This window comes from Aulonocara stuartgranti (genome assembly GCF_965226115.1).
Source record: "Aulonocara stuartgranti genome assembly, chromosome: 19".
NCBI classification, from domain to species: domain Eukaryota; kingdom Metazoa; phylum Chordata; class Actinopteri; order Cichliformes; family Cichlidae; genus Aulonocara; species Aulonocara stuartgranti.
Window position 1 is genome coordinate 20,645,356 of NC_138955.1, and position 19,003 is coordinate 20,664,358.

At 45.4% G+C, this 19,003-nt stretch overlaps 1 protein-coding gene across 3 annotated transcripts in view; it reads left to right on the forward strand.

Annotated features, from left to right (window-relative positions):
* arhgef10 (Rho guanine nucleotide exchange factor (GEF) 10) overlaps positions 1 to 19,003 on the forward strand; it is a 45,574-nt gene that overhangs the window by 8,502 nt on the left and 18,069 nt on the right. Inside the window, exons 3-21 of one of the 3 annotated variants that reach the window (XM_082517202.1) lie at positions 2,295 to 2,645; positions 4,351 to 4,695; positions 5,472 to 5,508; positions 5,608 to 5,696; positions 5,982 to 6,038; positions 6,367 to 6,554; positions 6,890 to 7,006; positions 7,612 to 7,723; positions 7,925 to 8,034; positions 8,122 to 8,199; positions 8,280 to 8,459; positions 9,209 to 9,325; positions 9,553 to 9,645; positions 10,135 to 10,305; positions 10,802 to 10,947; positions 11,040 to 11,224; positions 14,129 to 14,244; positions 17,383 to 17,510; positions 18,723 to 18,823. In XM_082517202.1, the coding sequence (XP_082373328.1) occupies positions 2,295 to 2,645; positions 4,351 to 4,695; positions 5,472 to 5,508; positions 5,608 to 5,696; positions 5,982 to 6,038; positions 6,367 to 6,554; positions 6,890 to 7,006; positions 7,612 to 7,723; positions 7,925 to 8,034; positions 8,122 to 8,199; positions 8,280 to 8,459; positions 9,209 to 9,325; positions 9,553 to 9,645; positions 10,135 to 10,305; positions 10,802 to 10,947; positions 11,040 to 11,224; positions 14,129 to 14,244; positions 17,383 to 17,510; positions 18,723 to 18,823 (2,721 nt within the window). Of the gene's footprint in view, positions 1 to 2,294; positions 2,646 to 4,347; positions 4,696 to 5,471; positions 5,509 to 5,607; positions 5,697 to 5,981; positions 6,039 to 6,366; positions 6,555 to 6,889; positions 7,007 to 7,611; positions 7,724 to 7,924; positions 8,035 to 8,121; positions 8,200 to 8,279; positions 8,460 to 9,208; positions 9,326 to 9,552; positions 9,646 to 10,134; positions 10,306 to 10,801; positions 10,948 to 11,039; positions 11,225 to 14,128; positions 14,245 to 17,382; positions 17,511 to 18,722; positions 18,824 to 19,003 lie in introns of all 3 variants that reach the window. The other 2 variants (XM_082517201.1, XM_082517203.1) reach the window with 2 other exon arrangements.

The window sequence follows — 19,003 nt, forward strand, 5'->3', positions numbered from 1 at the left end:
GAGCCACTGTCAATATGTGACATATTGAAATCACGTTTGAATTTGTACACCAATTCCTCTGACATAGTCTTATTAATCGTTAGCTTACTACGCAAACATGACAAGTGAAATCTCCCGCAGCAAGCTTAAACATGTGAGAGGTTGATCGCGCAGAGAATCGCTGAGCTTATGTGAGTGCGTGTGTAAAAGCAGCAGGATATATGTTTCAGTTCTGCTGAGCCAAATAAGACAGGTCAGGGTGAAGAAGTTACAGCCAAAGAAAAGCTTACCACAAAACGGAGAAGTTATGACAAATCAGACTATAAGGCAAAAAGAAAGTGCAGCTTTATGGTTTCATGGACAAAAGAATTTCTGTGGCTGCAATATGACGAGCTAAATAACCAGGGCTGCACATAAGTGGTCCGCAGGTGCGCATTCGCTGTCAAAATAAAAAACGCGCACAAGATAAGAAGTTGCAACGCGTGTTTGCATACATAAGATTTTCAGGAGGAGGACAGACATTTGTTTAGAACTCTTAAAGATGTCGAAGAAGCTCCTTTAAGCAATTACTGTGATGTTCCTCCACCTCCAAAGAAATGTCAGGAGTCCGAACCACAAAAGAAGCACGTATTCTCGGAAAAGTAGTTGCAGGAGGTGAGCTGGCTTCAAACAAATGATGAACGCACAGAGATGTGGTGCGGAATGTGCCGTGAAAATTTAATAAATGACAAATTAAAAAGGCATGAACATTTTTTTGTATCGAAAAAATATCGAACCGTGACACCAAAGTATCGAACCGAACTGTGAATTTTGTGTATCGTTGCACCCCTAATATATATATATATATATATATATATCTCAACTTTGTAGTCTTATATTTTTATAACACTACAAAGTTGAAAGAAACTCTTCAAAGTGGAGATTTTATTTCCCTTTAAGAGCTGAAAGTAGACGTTAGATGATAATCGTGTGTGTGCACAGTCTGTAAGTAAGCTGTTCTGACATGCACAGCCACTCACCGAGCCAGCTATCAATGACCTCCTCGGCCCACAGTTACAGATGTACTATTGAATGGCCATCTGTGATTATTGCTCTGGCAAAATCCAATCAAACGAACTCTGTTGTGACACTGTCGAGTGTTTCACCAAAGTGCCGATTACTGCAGTTTTTAGCATGTGATCATGCATCCTACATCCCAGTGTTTCCAAAGGCTGTCCGTGCTTTATCACGGCGTCCCACAGCATTCAGCTCCACCGATGGAAACGGGCAGATAGCATCTCTGTTCCCATGCTTGTTCTTTGCACTTCTGTTTTCATGAGCCGTGGGTGGAGATGGACACGGGTTGACAAAGTTGAGCGGGAACATTAATCACAGGCTGTTCTCTCTCACACTGAGGAGGTGGAACGACTACCTGTCAGAGCCTGATTCACAGCTGTGTGCACCAAAGTTAGGGTTCAGCCCGTTAGCTGGCCACTAGCCTGGAGGTGAATGTGGTTAATTAGATGGTGACTGTGTGTAAGCAGTAACTATACAATGATCAAAGAAGTATGTGTAAATGTTGGGACTTCAAACATGACAGCAAAGAATAAAAACTGTGGCGGTGGGATCGAACCAGTGACCTTTCGATCTTCAGTCTAACGCGCACCCAGCTGAGCTATTTCGGCCTCTGGTGCTGTCGGGGGGCCTCACCGTGTCACACAGGAGACCGTGCTCTGTTTTCTTTGGGACCCCGTCCAGGAATAATGCACAAACTCAGGCTGTAGCCCTCGCTGAAGGGAGTAACAGCTCTCTTTCCTGCTGGCCTAATTGCAGTGTGGAAACTGGAAAGATATTTGTAGTTCCCTTCCTGTCTCCTGTCAGCTGAGCGCTCTGATGTGAATGCCTTTGAATGCTAGCTGTGCGTTGGAACCCCCCAGTTTGTTTTTGCTGTAAAACCAGTGCATGTGCTGCTTCGGTGCCAGTCCCCAATGCCGACGCTTGTGCAATAAAGTCAAGCCCATCCTTAATTAGAAGTCTGTATGTGGCTCAGTCCTGCAGATTTCAAATGCCACCCAGAGCGCATCTGTGTCTGTGTCCTCAGCCTCTTTTTCCAGAGCTGCAGCACCACCCATGATGCTACAGATGTTAAAGCAGCGCTTTAAGTATCATTACTATTATCATGCAGTCAAAAAGTGTTTAGCTGATTGTGGTAAACTCATAATTAGTGTGTCTGTCACCTCAGAGTTTTGCACTACATGATAAGATAATAAAGCAATAGCTATTATTCTCTAAATCTAACTAAAATCCAACACCTGGCACATCTGGAACCTGTCCAGTGTTGGCAGGTGACATCTCTTTTGCAGATGAAGATGAGGGGGAACCCTTCGATTTTGACGACATCCCCGAGGCTGCCTGCCCGCCGCCCGCGCTCCCCGTCAGTAGGGATCAGAACAAGGACAGCACTGTGAACAGCCAACGCTCGGACCTCTTCCCCACTGCGGACCCCCCGGTGCCTTCCTCCGCAGCTCCATCATCAGCAGATGGAACAGTTGCCACAGCAGGTGGCGCAGCTTCAGAAGCTGAAGGGACATCTGCTGCTGAGGGGACTGATGACAGGGAGAATGATTTGCCTCCGCCTCCGCTCCCTCCTCTGGATGATGACACGGAGACACGTCCTGCAGCAACAGGTATGCAGTCCAGAAGTGCTGGCCTTTCCTTAGGACAGAGAGTCCTTCCAACTAAAGTTGTGTTTGGAAATCAGTTAAGTGCAAACAATGCCTCGAGTGTGTGTTTTGTTTTTTGGCAGTGACAAAGGTTCTCTGCATTGCCCTGTCATGTTGTGCGTACCCTATCTGGCTCTGCTCACGCCCCTTCAGCTCCAGCGCGAGTGAGATCGTAAAGTGGGGCAGTCTGTCTCTCTGGTGACACCTTGTATATCTGGCTGCCTGTAGCTGGAGATGTTCTGGCTTTTATCACTGAAGGGCACGACAGCAGCAGCAGCGGTCTGGCTGGGCTCTGTTTATTCTCAGTCATTCTGAAATATGATGAGATGTTCCCACTGCACTACACTTCACCGTTTGAGCATCGTTTGCACTCGTGAGAGATGCAAGATCCACATACATGCAGAAGTCTTCTAGCGTAGACGCTACGTGATGTTCCCCCATTCAGGTTTTCATACTTTCAGCACTGCTCACTGCTGCACAATGCCACTGCAGCTTTAACCAAAGCTGCATAAAAGTAGCACCAAATCACAGCAGCAGTCAAGATTTTAGAAACGTGTCCCCAGTGTGAACATCTAAGCTGTTTCAGGTTGGACTGGAATTTTCCCAAAACAGAGATGCAAAATAGCAAATGTCCAGTGAGCAGCAGTTAAATGGAAACATGGGACTTTCATAGTCTGAGTGCTCAAAGTGCTTTCTTACCTTTTAATCTAACCGATGCAGGAACTATGGATCAAAGCACCAACCCTTCATAGCTCTTCCTCCTGAGCCTCAGCTGCTCCTCTGTAAGTGGAGAAAAAGCCTTGTTGATTCCAGAGGTCAGAGGAGATTGGCCAGGCTGCCTCGAGCTGATAGGAAGGCAGCGGTAACCACAAATAACTACTGATTATACCTGAGGTATGCAGAAGAGCACCTCTGAAACTGCAACACGTCAAACGTCGAAGCAGATGGGCTACAGAAGGCCACACCGGGTGGCTCTCCTGTCAGCTAAGGACAGGAAACTGAGGCCACCGTTCACACAGGCTCACCAATAAAAGATTTCCTGTTCTGATGAGTCTCCGTGTCTGCTGTGACTTTCAGAACAGGAAATCTAATGAAAGCATGGATCCATCCTGCCTTCTATGAGCGGCTGGGGGGAAATTTTCTCGGCACACTTTGGGCCCCGTCGTGCCAAACGAGCATCGTCTGAACACCACATCTTACCGGAGTGTAGATCATGGCTGTGCCTTTGTGAGCACAGAGACCACATCACGTCTCAAAGCTCAGATCGTCTCAAACTGGTTTCTTGAACATGACGATGAGTTCGCCGTACTCAAACGGACTCCACAGTCACCAGATCTCAATCCACCTTTAGGATGTGGTGGCCATGAATCTCTGAGGAATGTTTCCAGCAGTTTGTTGAAGATTTAAGGCAGTTCTGAAGGAGAAATGGGTCTAACAGAGTATTTAAATAATGAATAATGTTTATATGAACAACTGAGAGACACCAAAATAATCAGACAGCTATGAAAAAGTAAGATTTCATTCATTAAAAGGTTTTTAATGCTCATTTCTAATGTGTGCAGTAGTCGAGTTTATATAGGCAAATAAATATAATAATTTGAGGCCATCTTTGTCTAAATGTAACTGTATTTGTAACTGTCAGCTAACTGTATGATCTTTCCTTCAGCAGTCAGTGAAGGCCAGAAAGTATCTGTCAGCGACGCTCGTGCTCCACACGTCGCCCCCGGTTCCTCCTCCCAGGGCAAAGTCAACCCCTACTCTGTGATTGACATCACTTCCTTCCAGCAGCAGCAGCTTGACCAGCAGCACAGACCCGCCTCTCCCACCCCCTCGCCCACGGAGCCCAAAGAACGAGAGGCAGACGGCCAGGATCCTCCCGGCAGCCCTGCTGGCATCGCTTCGGGATACTCGGTGCCTGTCCCGTGTGGCTATGCGACCCCCTCTGGAGTACCGCTCATCACCCCAGCTTACACCACACCTGTCATCATTCGACACCTCTCCGTGGATGAAGATGGTAAATGAAACGAGCACCAGGGGAAACCCGGAGGAGACTTTAATAAACGCTGCTAAATTAAGAGCGAATGCTTCCAAGTTAAAGCAAATGTTTATCAAATTATATCCATAACTGAATCTTCCCTAGCAGTGAAGTTGTTTTTTAATCCCTTTTTCCCTGCTCTCACTCACGGATGCACAGCTATGACACGTAAACGCGGTCCCGGCTGCTGCGATCCCCCCGGCCTTTCTTATTTCTCTTGTTTTTCCTAAAGCCTTGCCACAAGGAAGTAGGGTCTAAATTTAGCCCTCCCCAAAGATCCGTGCTGGCTGTAAGGATTTTCCGGTTTCCCTAAAATCTTGCAGTAACTGAGCCCAAGCTTGTGGCCTGGCAGTCCCAGGAGCCTAATTACACTGTAATTATCTAAACAAGGTCACACCATGTTGAAATACTTGTGCTTTTTAGATGTTACAAAGCCAGAGAGTGCAACCATGATATTCATTTGTGCAGTTTTTTGATGAATGCACACAGTACGGGCCTTTTGCTGAAGTTATGACATCTTCCAAGGAAAACAGAAGCACGCAGAAGGAATTTCAATTAGACACATATGTTAGATGAAGTTTTGTGGAAGCACATTTACTCTAAAACATATCCAGGTTAAATTATCCGTGGAATTATCAGTGACCCCTGGTGGCACGTGTGGAAAAGCTTTGCAGTTCTGTGATGTGCTGTTTGGAATGTTTGATTGGGGAAAATAATTCCTGCAGGATTCACACCACAGTTCATTTTCCCTGCAGTGATGCTGGTTGGGACTGGGAATGCCTCAGCTGACAGGTGAGTCACATGCGAGCCGTTTGTGCTCATCACAGAGTGCATCGACAGCAACGTCGGGGACATGTTACATTGAAAATGTGTTTTTATGTGTTCTCCAAGTGTTTTCAGTGAAGAGTATCCACCTATCAGAGAAGAGGATGCTTTGGCAAAATGGGCAGCAGATCCTGCCAACACCGCATGGATGGAAAGTAAGGAAACAATTCCGAGTAAGGTCAAAGTTACCGCGGTGCTGCTGCGGTGTCATCTCTCTGCGTTTGCTTCTGCGCAGTCACGACATGCCCGCAGGGTGCTCTCATCTTTTTAAAATGTTCTTATGACACAACTGGATTCCCGGAGACTTCCTTCCCCGTTCGTTTGAGGAAGCACAGCCTTGCGTTTGCCTGTCTTCTAGCTCTCTCCCTGCATCGCATCCTGGCTGTCGCGTTACTGGATCGGTTACGTGGTGTGTAAAAACCGTGCACGTGTCTTTTCAGATCCACATGAGGTGATTTATGATGATGTGCCCAGAGAAAACTCCGACTCCAACACAGGTTTGTGAACTATACTTTATTTTTCTCATTCCACACATTCAGTTTCAAGCTTCCTGTTTTTGATCCCGTCCACTTTCGCTTCTTTCTTCTCGTTTAAAAGTCACCGTTTGACTTTATTTAGGCTCAAAAACTCCTGTTTGACTTGTTTATTGACTTTAATGTCACTAATCAATGCTAATTAGATATTTTGATGAGATGAGTGTTGCATTCAGTGAAGCTTGGGACTTCTCACGTGTTCGTTTGCATCATGAAACTTCAAGTTCATTTAAGGTCATAGCCAGACTGTAGTATTTCTGAGTATCACTGCGAGTCGCTCTCATTCGTACAGATCCAGATGAGATGATCTACGACGATGTGGAGCTCGGCGAGGAGGGCGGCTGCAACAGCTCCCTCGACAACGGCTGGAGCTCCAGCGAGTTTGAAAGCTACGACGAAGCCAGCGACGGGGAAGGTCGGCCTGAGAACGGCCTGCCCCACGCCTTCATGAGAGGGAAGCCGCCCCAGAGGAAGACTCATGTGTGTATAAGGATTACTTTTCTCGTCAGCACGTTAAACATGCAGCTCAGGATAGCGGGGATAACGCAGCGTGTCTTTGATACAGTTTATGAAAGTGTCTTTTTTACTGTGCTTATTCTTTCCAGTTTACAGCGATGCACACTCGTGCATTCGATGCAGCCCATTCGCTTCTCCTAGTCGTCTTCCTGCACGCTGTGATGATTTGCCTCGTGGTTTTGACACTTCAAAATCACTTTATTTAAAAAACCACCACGTCGACACGAAGGCGAGCGTGGTGGGACTCCTGCTCATTCCCAGTCTGTGTAACCAGTAACGCTTGCTTTGCTTTTGTTTAGCTCTCTCAAGATCTGACACGCTTGAAAGAACACTATGAGAAAAAGATGAAAGATCTAATGGCAAACACAGTGGGAACGGTAGAGCTGCAGCAGTTAAAACAGAAACACGAGCAGAAGGTAAACTGGCTGAGGCTCACCTCATGTGTTTGTACTAGATAAAGTAGTCCCAGCCCTTCACACTCAGTCTGGCTACCTCCACTCTGGGCGTCCTGCTTCTGACTTGGTACCTTCATCCTGCTGTGACGTGAATGAACTTGTGGTGGTGGTGATGGTGGGAGTGCGAGCAGTTCCTTTGCATCCCTTTCTGCCACGTCGACCTGTCTCATTGAATGTTCGTGCGTCGGACGTCCGAAAGGACACATTTAAAGTAACACGTGTTTATTCTTCAGCAAACTGAGACACCAGCAACCGTGTCTCCCAAGCATTTGAACCTTTGTGTTCCATTGTACAGACTGCGATGTCTGTGACATTTAAACCTCGATCTCGCATTATGTTCTTAAAAGCACCACGTTGCTTTTAGCTGATGTCCCAGTTTCTGTCTCCTGTGGTCGCCTCTGCTCTTCTGTCGTCTTGTGTTACGCATTCTGTTCATCCCTCCTCTAACACTGCTCCTGTAGATCGGTTCAGCTCTTCTTTAGCCGTAGGTTTAGACAGACTAAACCAAACCTGGACTAAAAAGGACTCTTCAAATCCTAGTAATGGTGCATTCTGTCTCATCCAAGATGCAAAAGCTGGTGAAGGCTGCCAAGGAAGGAACCAAAGATGGACTGGAGAAAACCAAAGCTGCAGTGAAGAAGGGACGCTCCTTCATCAAAACCAAGTCTTTCTGTCAGGGTTTGTGCTGCTTAAGTTACACTAAAATACACAATTACCTAGGAGTTCAAATCTCATTGACCTCAGCCTCAAGGTCAGAGGTCAGGTTTTCTGAAAATCTTGTAAATGTGGTCACTTGGTGCTTCTAGGAGGCTGAGTCATAGCTTTTTGCTCTTCAGGTGGACTTTAGTGCTTTACTTCCTGTTGTTTCGAATCTTTTAGAGAAGTCGGCCTGTTTTGAGGATGAGGAGTCTGGACTCTTCATCGAGGTGGACTGTTTCAATGTTGAGCCAGTACTGTGTCCAGCACCGGAGGCTCTGTCACAGCAGCAGGTTTGTAACTTTCCCAACTCTAACCTAATCCAGTTATGCTTAACTCTGTGAAATCGCTGGTGAAGGAAACCTGTGTTTGATCCACAGCTGGTCAGAAGATGCATCCTGGGATCTATTTTGGAGAGCGAGAAGAATTATCTCGATTCTCTCAAGAGGATTTTAGAGGTATGCGAGTACAGCTGCGGTGATTGGCGCTTTGGTTCTTAAGTGCATCTTATTACAGTTTGTATTGTCTCCTTCGTCAGCAATACGAGAAGCCCCTGTCGCAGATCGAGCCCAGACTGCTGAGTGACAGGAAACTGAAGATGACTTTCTATCGCGTGCGTGAAATCCTGCAGTGCCACTTCCTGTTCCAGATCGCCCTGGCGAGCCGCGTGGCGGAGTGGGACAGCCTGGAGATGATTGGGGATGTCTTTGTGGCGTCGGTAAGCTCGTGCCATCTTACTTCCTGTCAGACGTCTCACGGAGATATCTAAAGCCTGTCATGTGACACGCCACAGTTCAAATAATAAAACCACAGGATTTCACATTAAAAGCTTTATTTGGACCTGAAGTATTTTTAGAGTAAAACAAAAAAAATGTCACCTCATAGGCAAGTTTGAACCTTGAAGAGATTCATTTTTTTTTACCTAAATAACACTGGAGCTAAAGTTCTCACTGCTGTGCCACTCAGCGGTTAAAAAAGCGATAAAAGCCCTCAGAGGGAGCGTCTTCTGTCCCGCACGCTGAAAGGATGACGTCTGAGTCTCGCTTTGCCCATCAGCCAACACTCAGGAGATTCAGTCTGGACAAACTGATGGACAAAACACTGAAAATCCGTTTTCAGCAGCAGACCAGCATCAATCGTTTTCAGTATTCCTATAAATAGTTCTCCGTCTGATGGAACTTTTACCGCTTATTGGTGAACATGACTTAGACAGAAAAGCTTTTTATGTAAATCTTTATGTAACATAACTATATCACACAGCTCTTTGCTTGTGAGCATGAGCATTATTAGACCTAATTTATAAAAAGCATATTTGCACCTTATTAAAGCACCATAGACAAGTTAAAGTGAATTCACATTTTTAATGGTACTGCTGCTGTGGTCTGCATCTTTATAGAGGTTTGGATGATGTCATTTCCTGTAACTGAAGCACATGATGCAGTAAGTAACCCCTGTGTTTATGTGCAGTTCTCCAAGTCCATGGTGCTGGACGCCTATCGCGAGTATGTGAATAACTTCAGCACTGCGATGGCAGTCGTGAGGAAGACGTGCGCCTCCAAACCAGCATTCCTGGAATTCCTCAAGGTTTGAGACCAACACACTAATGTCAAATATTAATCTTACAGGACAGAGTGGAAGTTTGTTTCTCATTAAACTGTTTCATTATTTTGTTGCTGTGCATTTGAATAAAAAAAGCTGTTTTGCTATATATCTGATATCAAATGCAGCTGTTCACATTAAAACAGATTGGTATATTGATTTTCTTACAAAATGAAAGTCTTTACACCAATTGGCCATCTTGTCGCCGACAGCATCGTCAGGAAACCAGCAGTGACCGAATGACTCTGTACGGCCTGATGATGAAGCCTATCCAGAGATTCCCTCAGTTCATTTTGCTGCTGCAGGTATAGTTCACTCTTATTTTCACCTCCTTCACAGTAAAATGCAATGTGCAGCAGGCAGTGTTGTTCATGTGTTCACCAGCAGAGGGAGTGCCGCATTCATAAACCCAGCACTTTGTTTTTCAAAGCTGCGGCTCAAAGCGAGGCAGGGGAATTGCTCTGAAGAGACCTGCTTTCCTCGTCTCTTTTAATCCTGCTTCCCGTTGCCCCGGCATATTTACTATTAATGTCTGCTGCAGGAAAATATCAGTGAAAATGTGGAACACTGGGCCGCTTTCTTTCTTTTTTACACCAGTTTAATAGCAATCAAGACAGCTTGATAATTCGTAGAAGGGCTCTCCATCGATTCTTAAATCTTTAGGATGAATTATGAGGATGTGTGTTATATGTAGAAAGATGGAGTGGGGCAGAACAGGGCTCGGCTGGTATTAGTTGTTGAAAACGGGGTGAAAAAGCATCAAACTGGTGTCTTTTTTCTCTCGTCTTCATCAGGACATGTTGAAGAACACACCAGTGGGTCACCCAGACCGCCTGCCCCTGCAGATGGCCCTAACCGAACTGGAGACTCTGGCTGAGAAGCTCAATGAAAAGAAGAGAGAAGCCGACCAGCGCTGCGAGATCCGTCACATCGCAAAGGCCATGAACGAGCGCTACCTCAACAAGGTCTGCACGTTTCTGCGCCGAACCAAAAGTCTACTGATCGGTGGAGACTTTGCTTTTGGCTGATTTATTTTTTAGCATATGCTGTGGCATTTCTCTCAGTCCCAGTGTGGGCGGCCATCAGACACTGGAGCTTCTCTCCTGACTGAATACCTTATTTTTAGTGCATGGCTTAGCACAGCGTTTGCACAAAAACACCAGCTTTCCCCAAGGTATAATTATTCGACTGTCTTCAGCCACCCACTCTGGCATCTGTGCACAGGCGTGTTTACAGGATGGCCTGGATGGGGCAGGCTGTGAGTTCCCCGTAGCCTGGATATTCTCAGAGTCGCTGCATTACTCTTATCCAAAGTGAGAGGATGCAAGAGTGAAATGAGCCATTAATGCCAAATGAAATACGAGGACTCTTAGTCTTTGCTTGTTCTGTATTCCTTCTCCGAGCTGGGTTTTTGTTTAGCGTCTTCAGAGCATTAATGTAGCATATCATCTCTGTCATCAGCTTCTAAGTAACGGCAGCCGCTACTTGATCCGCTCAGACGACATGGTGGAAACGGTCTACAACGAGCGTGGGGAAATCATCAAAACCAAGGAGCGACGCCTGTTCCTGCTCAACGATGTGCTCATGTGTGCCACGCCCAACATCCGGTGAGGGAGACCACAACCCACAAAGTTACATACCTGTGTGAGAATCGGGGGGTTTCATATCAAAGCGTTTTCATCGCTCGTTTCTTTTTCAGATTTCAGGATGGCAGCGGCAGTGGCAGCGGAAGCGTAACACTTGACCAGAAGTTCCTTCTGAAGTGGAGCGTGCCTCTGAGCTTCGTGGAGGTGCTTGAGTTCGGGTCCAGCGAAGACATGGCCGACACCGGCCGCTTCCCTCCTCCTCATTCGGGCGAGAAAGTGGTGATCAGCGCCAAGCCAAGTACGACGCAGTTTCACAGTCAGGGATTTTGTGTCTGCTCGCCCGTCACCTTATTTGTGTCTCTGTTTGGCACAAATCTAGTAACTCATTAGTTTAGTGGATCGTACGGTATCAGCAGTTGAGGGTCGGTCCTCTGACATGAGGAACTGCATCTGCTTCGACTTCCTTAGACCGAGTTGAAAACTGTCACCGTTTCTTAAAAACATCAGTGGAAATATTTATTTCCCAGCCAGCACATGTGTGTTTTTTCCCCTCTGCAGTCCTCAGCTTTGCTGGCTGCCGGTCGGGTGATTTCAGTCTTTCCAGTAGGTTCCCCGTCACACACAGCTGCTCGGCCACTTTAAAAGGCCCAGACCAGACAAACAGCAGGCCTAAAAACAGCGTCGCATTCTGCGGTCGCAGCGCTGCACTTTTTATTTCAGGATTCGATCTGTGTTTAAATTTGCCGGGTGTCTGCTGCAATGCTTTGATTACGTATTTTCCCTGGTTTGTCCAAAGTTTGAAGAATTCAAGCAGAGGTCAAAGGCTGGTTCCTTCAGCGCTGTAATTACTGCCGCTGATTACACACTGCGCTCCGGAGCTCACTGACTCTCCACTTCTCTCAAATACTTTGATATAACAGTCAGACTTTTCCTGCCAGTGGTCACACTGTCATCGATCTCTGATCCACACCTGCTGCCCACCAGCTACTTAAACACCTTCTTCTTTTCTCTACCTGCTATTTATGTGCTTTTACTTTTTCCCTGAGTGTAAGCTGCATTCAGCGAGCGCTCCACTGTTTCACATCATCTGCCTCCCATGGAGAGTCCAGCATGTTAACAGATGATGGGGCTGTTCTTGCAGACAGAATCAGATGTAATGGAACTTAATGTTGAGATTATCTACATTACTTAACATTAATACATCAGAGTTTCCTCGCTGTGATGCACTTAGTCTGGAAATAACTTGATTTGTGTGTGTGTGTGTGTGTTAAAAGCTCCTGGACAACTGTGTGTGTGTGTGTGTGTGTGTGTGCATCATCCAGGAACTTTTAACAAGTGGAAACAATTGTTTTCTCAGCCCCGTGTGTGCAGCCAAAAATCCGCTCACAGACCAGCCTGCAGTGAAGGCAACGCAGGGACTCTCCAGCTATGATGTCATCGTTTTCATGTCTCTCTGCTTAAGTCATCTCTTCCCTACGCTGCACTGCAATTAGACCACCGTGCACACCGGTCATTTGGAGTTGTTTTCCTGCGGCTCTCACGGCCGGTGTGTCATTTGTAGATATTGTGTTTGTTTTTAGGAAGCGTGTAATTGCTGGGGTGACTGTCCTGCTTCTGAAGATGCTCCTGGGCCGGTTTTGTTAGAAAAATCTGGGCAGTTGGTGCTCTCACAAAGAGCCATTCACGAGGTTGGACCCAGTTTGAAATGGGTTACACAGAGCCAGTCTAGTCTGTGGGAATGGTCGCTGCTGTGATGGGGTTATATTCTTGCCTGGGCCTTATTACTTCTGCTAGTAAATACACGTAATAAACAGCAAGTAATGGTACTGATGGTGTGAGAAAGTTAGCACAGAGACCAGTCATATGCAGGTTATAGGGCTTCTTAGCAATAACAATAAAAACAAAGACATTTAAATCATGTAGAAATTTTAATGTTTCAATGATGAAGGTTTATTCCTGTCCCGACCTGCATTCAGCCTCCTGGTCACAGTGTTTAAAGAGACACATGAGCCGTGCAGCTGCCTTAGACGAGCCTGGAACAACAAGAAGCAGTTTCTACTTTGAATAAATTCTGATAAAACTTCAAACCTTTTGTTGTGTTTGCAGACAGAAAGACACCCACGCACAGACGCTACCAAAACCAGAAACACTCCAAGAGCAAATTCCTCATCTGATATCATGATTGTTTCAAGTAAATAAACATGTGAAATATATTTTGGGATCACTGCGATTGAATTGGAGGTCATGCAAACATCAGTGAAACCAAAAACCAATATAGTCTACAGGAGGCCCAGCAGTAGTGCTCACGCATGTGTAAAGATGGCTGTATTTGAACAGCCTCATGCAGGCAAACTCGGAGGGAAACGTTTCAGAGTAACTCTTACAGAGACCACCAACGAACTGGTCATGTACAAACGGGGGTAAGATTTCCCCCGAACGCCCAGTCGTGAGGGAGCCGGGCCGGGTTACCATGGAGCTGCAGTCGGAGTCAGACTTTGTGACTATTGTACGAGAGTATGAAAGAGGAGAGAAGAATAACAGACGCAAACAGAGCTGAAGGCATTCTGGATCTCCCAGAGTTGCAGTTTAACTCTTTGTTCGCTGCAGACCTTCACACGCAGACTTAGCAAGTGTTTTCCTCTTGCTCTCTGCTGCAAGTGCTGTTCTTCATGGGCAGATCAGCTGACTGACGGAGAGCGATGGAGGCCGGTGCCCTGACAGACCTTTAATCCGGTCTGTGCTGCAGTGTTTTTTCCATAGATGCAGAACTGCAACAGTTGCTGTAACATCACGTTGGATTACTAGCTTCCACAAGGGGCAGACAGGAAGCTGGAAACCTGTTTCCGCCCACATAGAGCAGGTACAGGTGGGAGGAACAGAGAGGATGATTTACACTGACATGCATCAACAAACAGCATTAGATGTTTGTCCCCTGAAAGCTAACGCTGGCTGGTTCACAGGGGTGAGAATTACTGCCACGCCTGCAGAGCTGTCACTGTCCGTGTGGGAGGACAACTGCTTATCTAATCACCCTGACTTTGCTCATTCAGCTTCCTCTGAGCCATGCTGTCTGTCCGTTTGTAATACTTTAATTTGGGATTGTAGTCACTGCTGCTCTTTTGCTACTGTATGAGCCATTATTACACTTTTATTACATTTGATTTGATGTGAATCAACCGCCTGAAAATGTGTTTCTGTGTAGATAAACTGTACATGGGCCCCGGTCAGCTGTACCAAGACCTGCAGAACCTAATCCATGATCTCAGCCTGGTCAACCAGATCTCCACCATGATTGGCAGCCTCAAGGGAAACTACCAGGTACTCCGCTGCATGATATAGTTAATTATGTCTAAAATAGAGTCAGTCTGAGAAAAATCTGGGTCTCAGAGGTAAAGTCCCGACATTTTAGGTAAAATCAAACTGAACATGAGTCTTAAACATGGGAGCTTTTTGGGATTTCCTGTCTATTAATACTCTTGGAAGGTTGTGAGAGTTGACACACACTAATGTTCTTTTAATGGATGTACCTAGGGACCTAAAATCATATTCATGAAGCCTCCTCTCACATGTCCACAAGGACCAGTTTGCTCTGTGTTTGTATGATGCTGTAAAATGTGCCTTTGTGGGCAGTTTGTCTGAGGAGGATGAGGAGTCTCCTGCATCCTGGTTTGTACTGTTCAAACCTGTCATATCGTGTAGCTGCGCATACACACAAGCCTGCCTGTGCTCGTGGGGTGTAAGCAGGTGTGTAAGTAAGTAAAATGTATTTATAAAGCACATTTCACAGATAAAAATCACAAAGTGCTTCACAATAAAATCAGAAATACAAATAAAATAATATAAAACAGTGAAAAAATTAATTAAAAGCTCGTTTGTATAAAAACATCTGCAGCTGCTTTTTAAAGGAGTCAACGGCACGGAGTCCCACAGCCTCGGTGCCTGAAAAGCTCGATCCCCACGTGTTTTAAACCCAGTACGAGGGACCACCAGTAACCTTTGACCTGACGACCTGAGTGCTCGAGATGTAGCATGAGGTTTCAGCAGGTCAGAGATGTACTGGGGAGCTTCACCGTGCAGAACTCTAAAAGTTACAACTAAAATTTTAAAATGAACCCTAAAATTTACCCAATGAAGAGAAGCCAAAACTGGAGCAATGTGTGACCTCTTGTTTGTACCAGTTAAAAGTCTTGCCGCAGCATTCTGTACAGTCTGAAGGCGATCCAGAGCTGGTTTGTTGAGACACGTAAAAAGACCGTTACAATAATCCAAACGAGAAGACATAAAAGCATGAATCATCTCAAGGTCTGCCTTTGACACCAGTCTGAGTTTAGAAATGTTTCTTAGATGATAAAAACAGTTCTGGACAAGTTTTTTAGAGTGTTTCTCAAGAACTGTCAAATATAACACCCAAGTTTCTGAGACGCGACTGAAATGAAGGGTCTAAAAAACTGATATGCTGCCTAATTTCTGAGAGCATGTGATCAGGTGCAATAATCAAGGTTTCTGTTTTATCTGCATTTAACTGGAGGAAACTGTCATTTAACCATTGTTTGATCTCAGACAGACAATTATTTAAACACGGCAATTTATAAAACTCAGAAGCTTTGAAAGAACAGTATAACTGAATGTCATCAGCATAGAGATGATAAGAAATATTATTGTAACGTCTGATAATTTGGCCTATGGTAAATGGCCTGCATTTGTATAGCGCTTTTCTAGTCCCTAAGGACCCCAAAGCGCTTCACACTACATTCAGTCATTCACCCATTCACACACACATTCACACACTGGCGATGGCAAGCTACATTGTAGCCACAGCTGCCCTGGGGCGCACTGACAGAGGCGAGGATATACAGCAAAAAGTGAATAGGACCTAAAACAGATCCTTGAGGTGCCCCAGAAGGCAGAACTGATGTTTCCGACAGCACATGATTCATACAGACAGTAAAGGATCTCTCAGATAGCTGCGACATAAACCATTTAAAACAACACCAGTAATCCCAAACAAGTCCTTCAGCCTATTTATCAGGATGCTGTGATCAACAATATCAAAAGCAGAGCTGAGATCCAGCAGAACCAGAACGGTGTACTCTCCTGACTCTGCTGCCATCAGTGTCACCACACGCTTTAAGCAAAGCGGTTTCAGTGGAGTTTAATGTGCAGAAACCAGACTGGAAAATGTCCAGAACATTGTTCTTCTCCAAAACGTTAAGTTGTTCTGCAACTGTTTCTTCCAAGGTCTTTGACACCAACGGTCATTTTGATATTGGCCTGTAACTGCTTGGTCCAAATTTGGTTTCTTTAATATTGGTTCAACAATAGCTTGTTTAAAATAGCTGGAAACTGAGCCAGTATAAAGAGAAGTATTCATTATTTCCAGAATACAGAGGTCAATAGAGTCAAACACACCAATGAAAAATGATGGAGGACGTACATCAAGGTGGCTTGAAGTCAGTTTCACATGACCAAGCAGACACTGATGTCCTGTAAGGTAACAGGAGTAACAGAGGAGCAGGTATCAGCAGCGTGTCAGTGTGATACTGGGAGGATGATGGAGAAATATTTGACCTGACAGCAGCGACCTTATTAACAAAAGTCATTACAATCAGATGTAGTATAGACTGTGTGTGTCTCTGTGTGTGTACTTGTTTAGACATCTTTGTGGGGACCACAAATTGGAATGTTATTGTACTTATGGGGACAAAATGCCGTCCCCACGAGTTTGAAGCCATTTTTGAGACTCAAAATGTTTTGGACACTGATGCAAAGGGAAAGGAGAGAAAGTCTGATATTTGTGAGCACGGCTAAAAACAAACTTCTAAATGTTGAGGCTTCTCTTAATTAGAAGTGTTTACCAAAACTCTTCTCGTGTCAAGTCTCGATGTCACTTCAGGGTTTTCCTGATTTTCCTGTCGTAGAATCTTATTCTTGGCCTGTTTGTGCAGATGCTTAGTATGCGAGCTAATCTGTGCCGCTGTAATAATTTATGAGACATTAAGCCAGAGACAACATTTGTAGACGTGTTGATTCATCCAAAGCATTTTATTTAGCAAACTAATGATAATAACTTGGCCGCTGCAACAAGCGTCGAAAACTGGAAGTCTCCTCGAGCGCGTGTCGACGAGAATTAGAAAGTAGATGTGTCAAAAGTTGCATAAGTAATAGCTCTGTGTTAGAGCGCATTAGAGTGACAGCTGTTTTCTATTTTGGCTTCAGTCAATGCAGATAACAGTATTAGCAGCGGATTCTCTTAGGAATAGCTTTCATTTGAACTTGAATCGCACTAATGGCTCTAAATAAATGCTGTTATGATTTATTGATGACGTGATACTCTGAGGTGGATTCGTTTACCTCCATGGCCCATTGTTATTCCCATTCCTTCTCCCTCTTAAATCTTTTTCCATTCCTCTGCCTTTGTCTCTCTGTTTCTCCTCTCTCCGTTATTCTTTTCTGCAGAATGTAAATCCCACCGTGGCCCAAGACTGGGTATCAGGACTCCAGAGGCTGATACTGAAGAAGGAGGAGGAGATCAGGGCAGCTGACCGGTGTAGGATCCAGCTCCAGCTGCCTGGCAAACAAGACAAGTTTGTGCTTTTCTCACATTTTTAGCTTCAGGCTTCAATGTCTCGATCCTCCTCACCCCCCCAGGAGTTCATGTTTATCCTAGGTTTGCCTTTATCCCCCTTTACCCTGCTTTCCCCGTCTGCCCCCCCAATCTCTGGATGTATTTCGAGCCTGTTTGGATAAACAGGTTTCTGCACCAGCTCTAATCTGAGGCATGAATCACAGCAGTGGAAATGTGCATCAGTGCTAGCAGTCACAGTCTGCCCAGCTGCTGCTGAATACAAACGCTCATGTCATACGTCTACACGCCGTCTTATAGTCTGCACGTGGCCTCCCAAGGGTGCACCTTGTTTTGGCTTTTTCACATTCCCTGTGAGCGTAACTGTTTCCTGGCTCGCCCTCTCGCTTTCTCCCGACTACATTTACCCGGTGAGATTATCCATGGGTATGTTTGGAAAGGCAGCTGTAGCTCTCTAATCCCTCCCCTCGTTTCTCAGAAACACATCTCAGCATCAGGCACTGACAGCAGTGAGCCCTCCACCCGCACACAGCAAGAATATATATAAATGTATAATGTGCGCACCAGATCCTTACAGAAGTGATCATTGGTATTGATTTCCACTGCGTTCCTCTCGCTCTGTCCTCGTGTCAGCGCTCGGTAATCAGGCAGACATCGTTCAAGCCTGACGCGGGCCTTCTCCTGTGATGCAGGCGGTGTTTAAGTGCAGTGCTTCTGCTCAGTTGCTCTGTTTGCAGGAATATTCAAACATTAAAGTGCCGCTTAGAGGAATGTAAATGCACGTGATCGAGGACAATCTCGCTAAAACATCTCTGAAGGTTTTTGGGCACAAATCGGATGTTATCTTGTTATCTCTGTCTGCAGACCGACACTTTAACATCTTCCTTTTTTTCATCGGCTGATCCCTTTATGGGTCGCCACAGAGCATCAACTTCCTCCATCTCACCCCGGCCCTACCATCCTCCTCTGTCACACCACCCCTCTGCATGTCCTCCTTCACTACATCCATCATCCTCCTCTGAGGTCTTCCTCTTTTCCTCCTGCCTGCAGCTCCGTCTTCATCATCCCTGTCAAATACATCCACCCTTCTCCCTCTGCACATGTCCGAACCTGAGCCAACTGCTGTTGGGATTTGACGCTATGTAAATAAAATTGAAAAAATCGAGTAATAATTTTTTTTATTCATGCGTGTTTTGGTCGTCTCTGTTTGCAGGGCGGGGAAGCCGACCTACTTTAGTGCAGTGTTCAATACCCTCAGCCCAGCCATCAAACAGTCATGGATCAGCAACTTGCAGATGGCGAAGCTGGCTCTCGGTACAGTACACCTGCTCTCTCTTACTTTTTTTATTCTTTCTGCATCTATACATGATGATCATTCATTTTATTAATCGTAAATATTAGATATGCAATGTTAAATCTGTTTTATAAATTACTGCCTAGTAGTTGCTCAGATATATTAGAGCGAGGAAGCTGTGTCACAGTTCCTTATGCTCA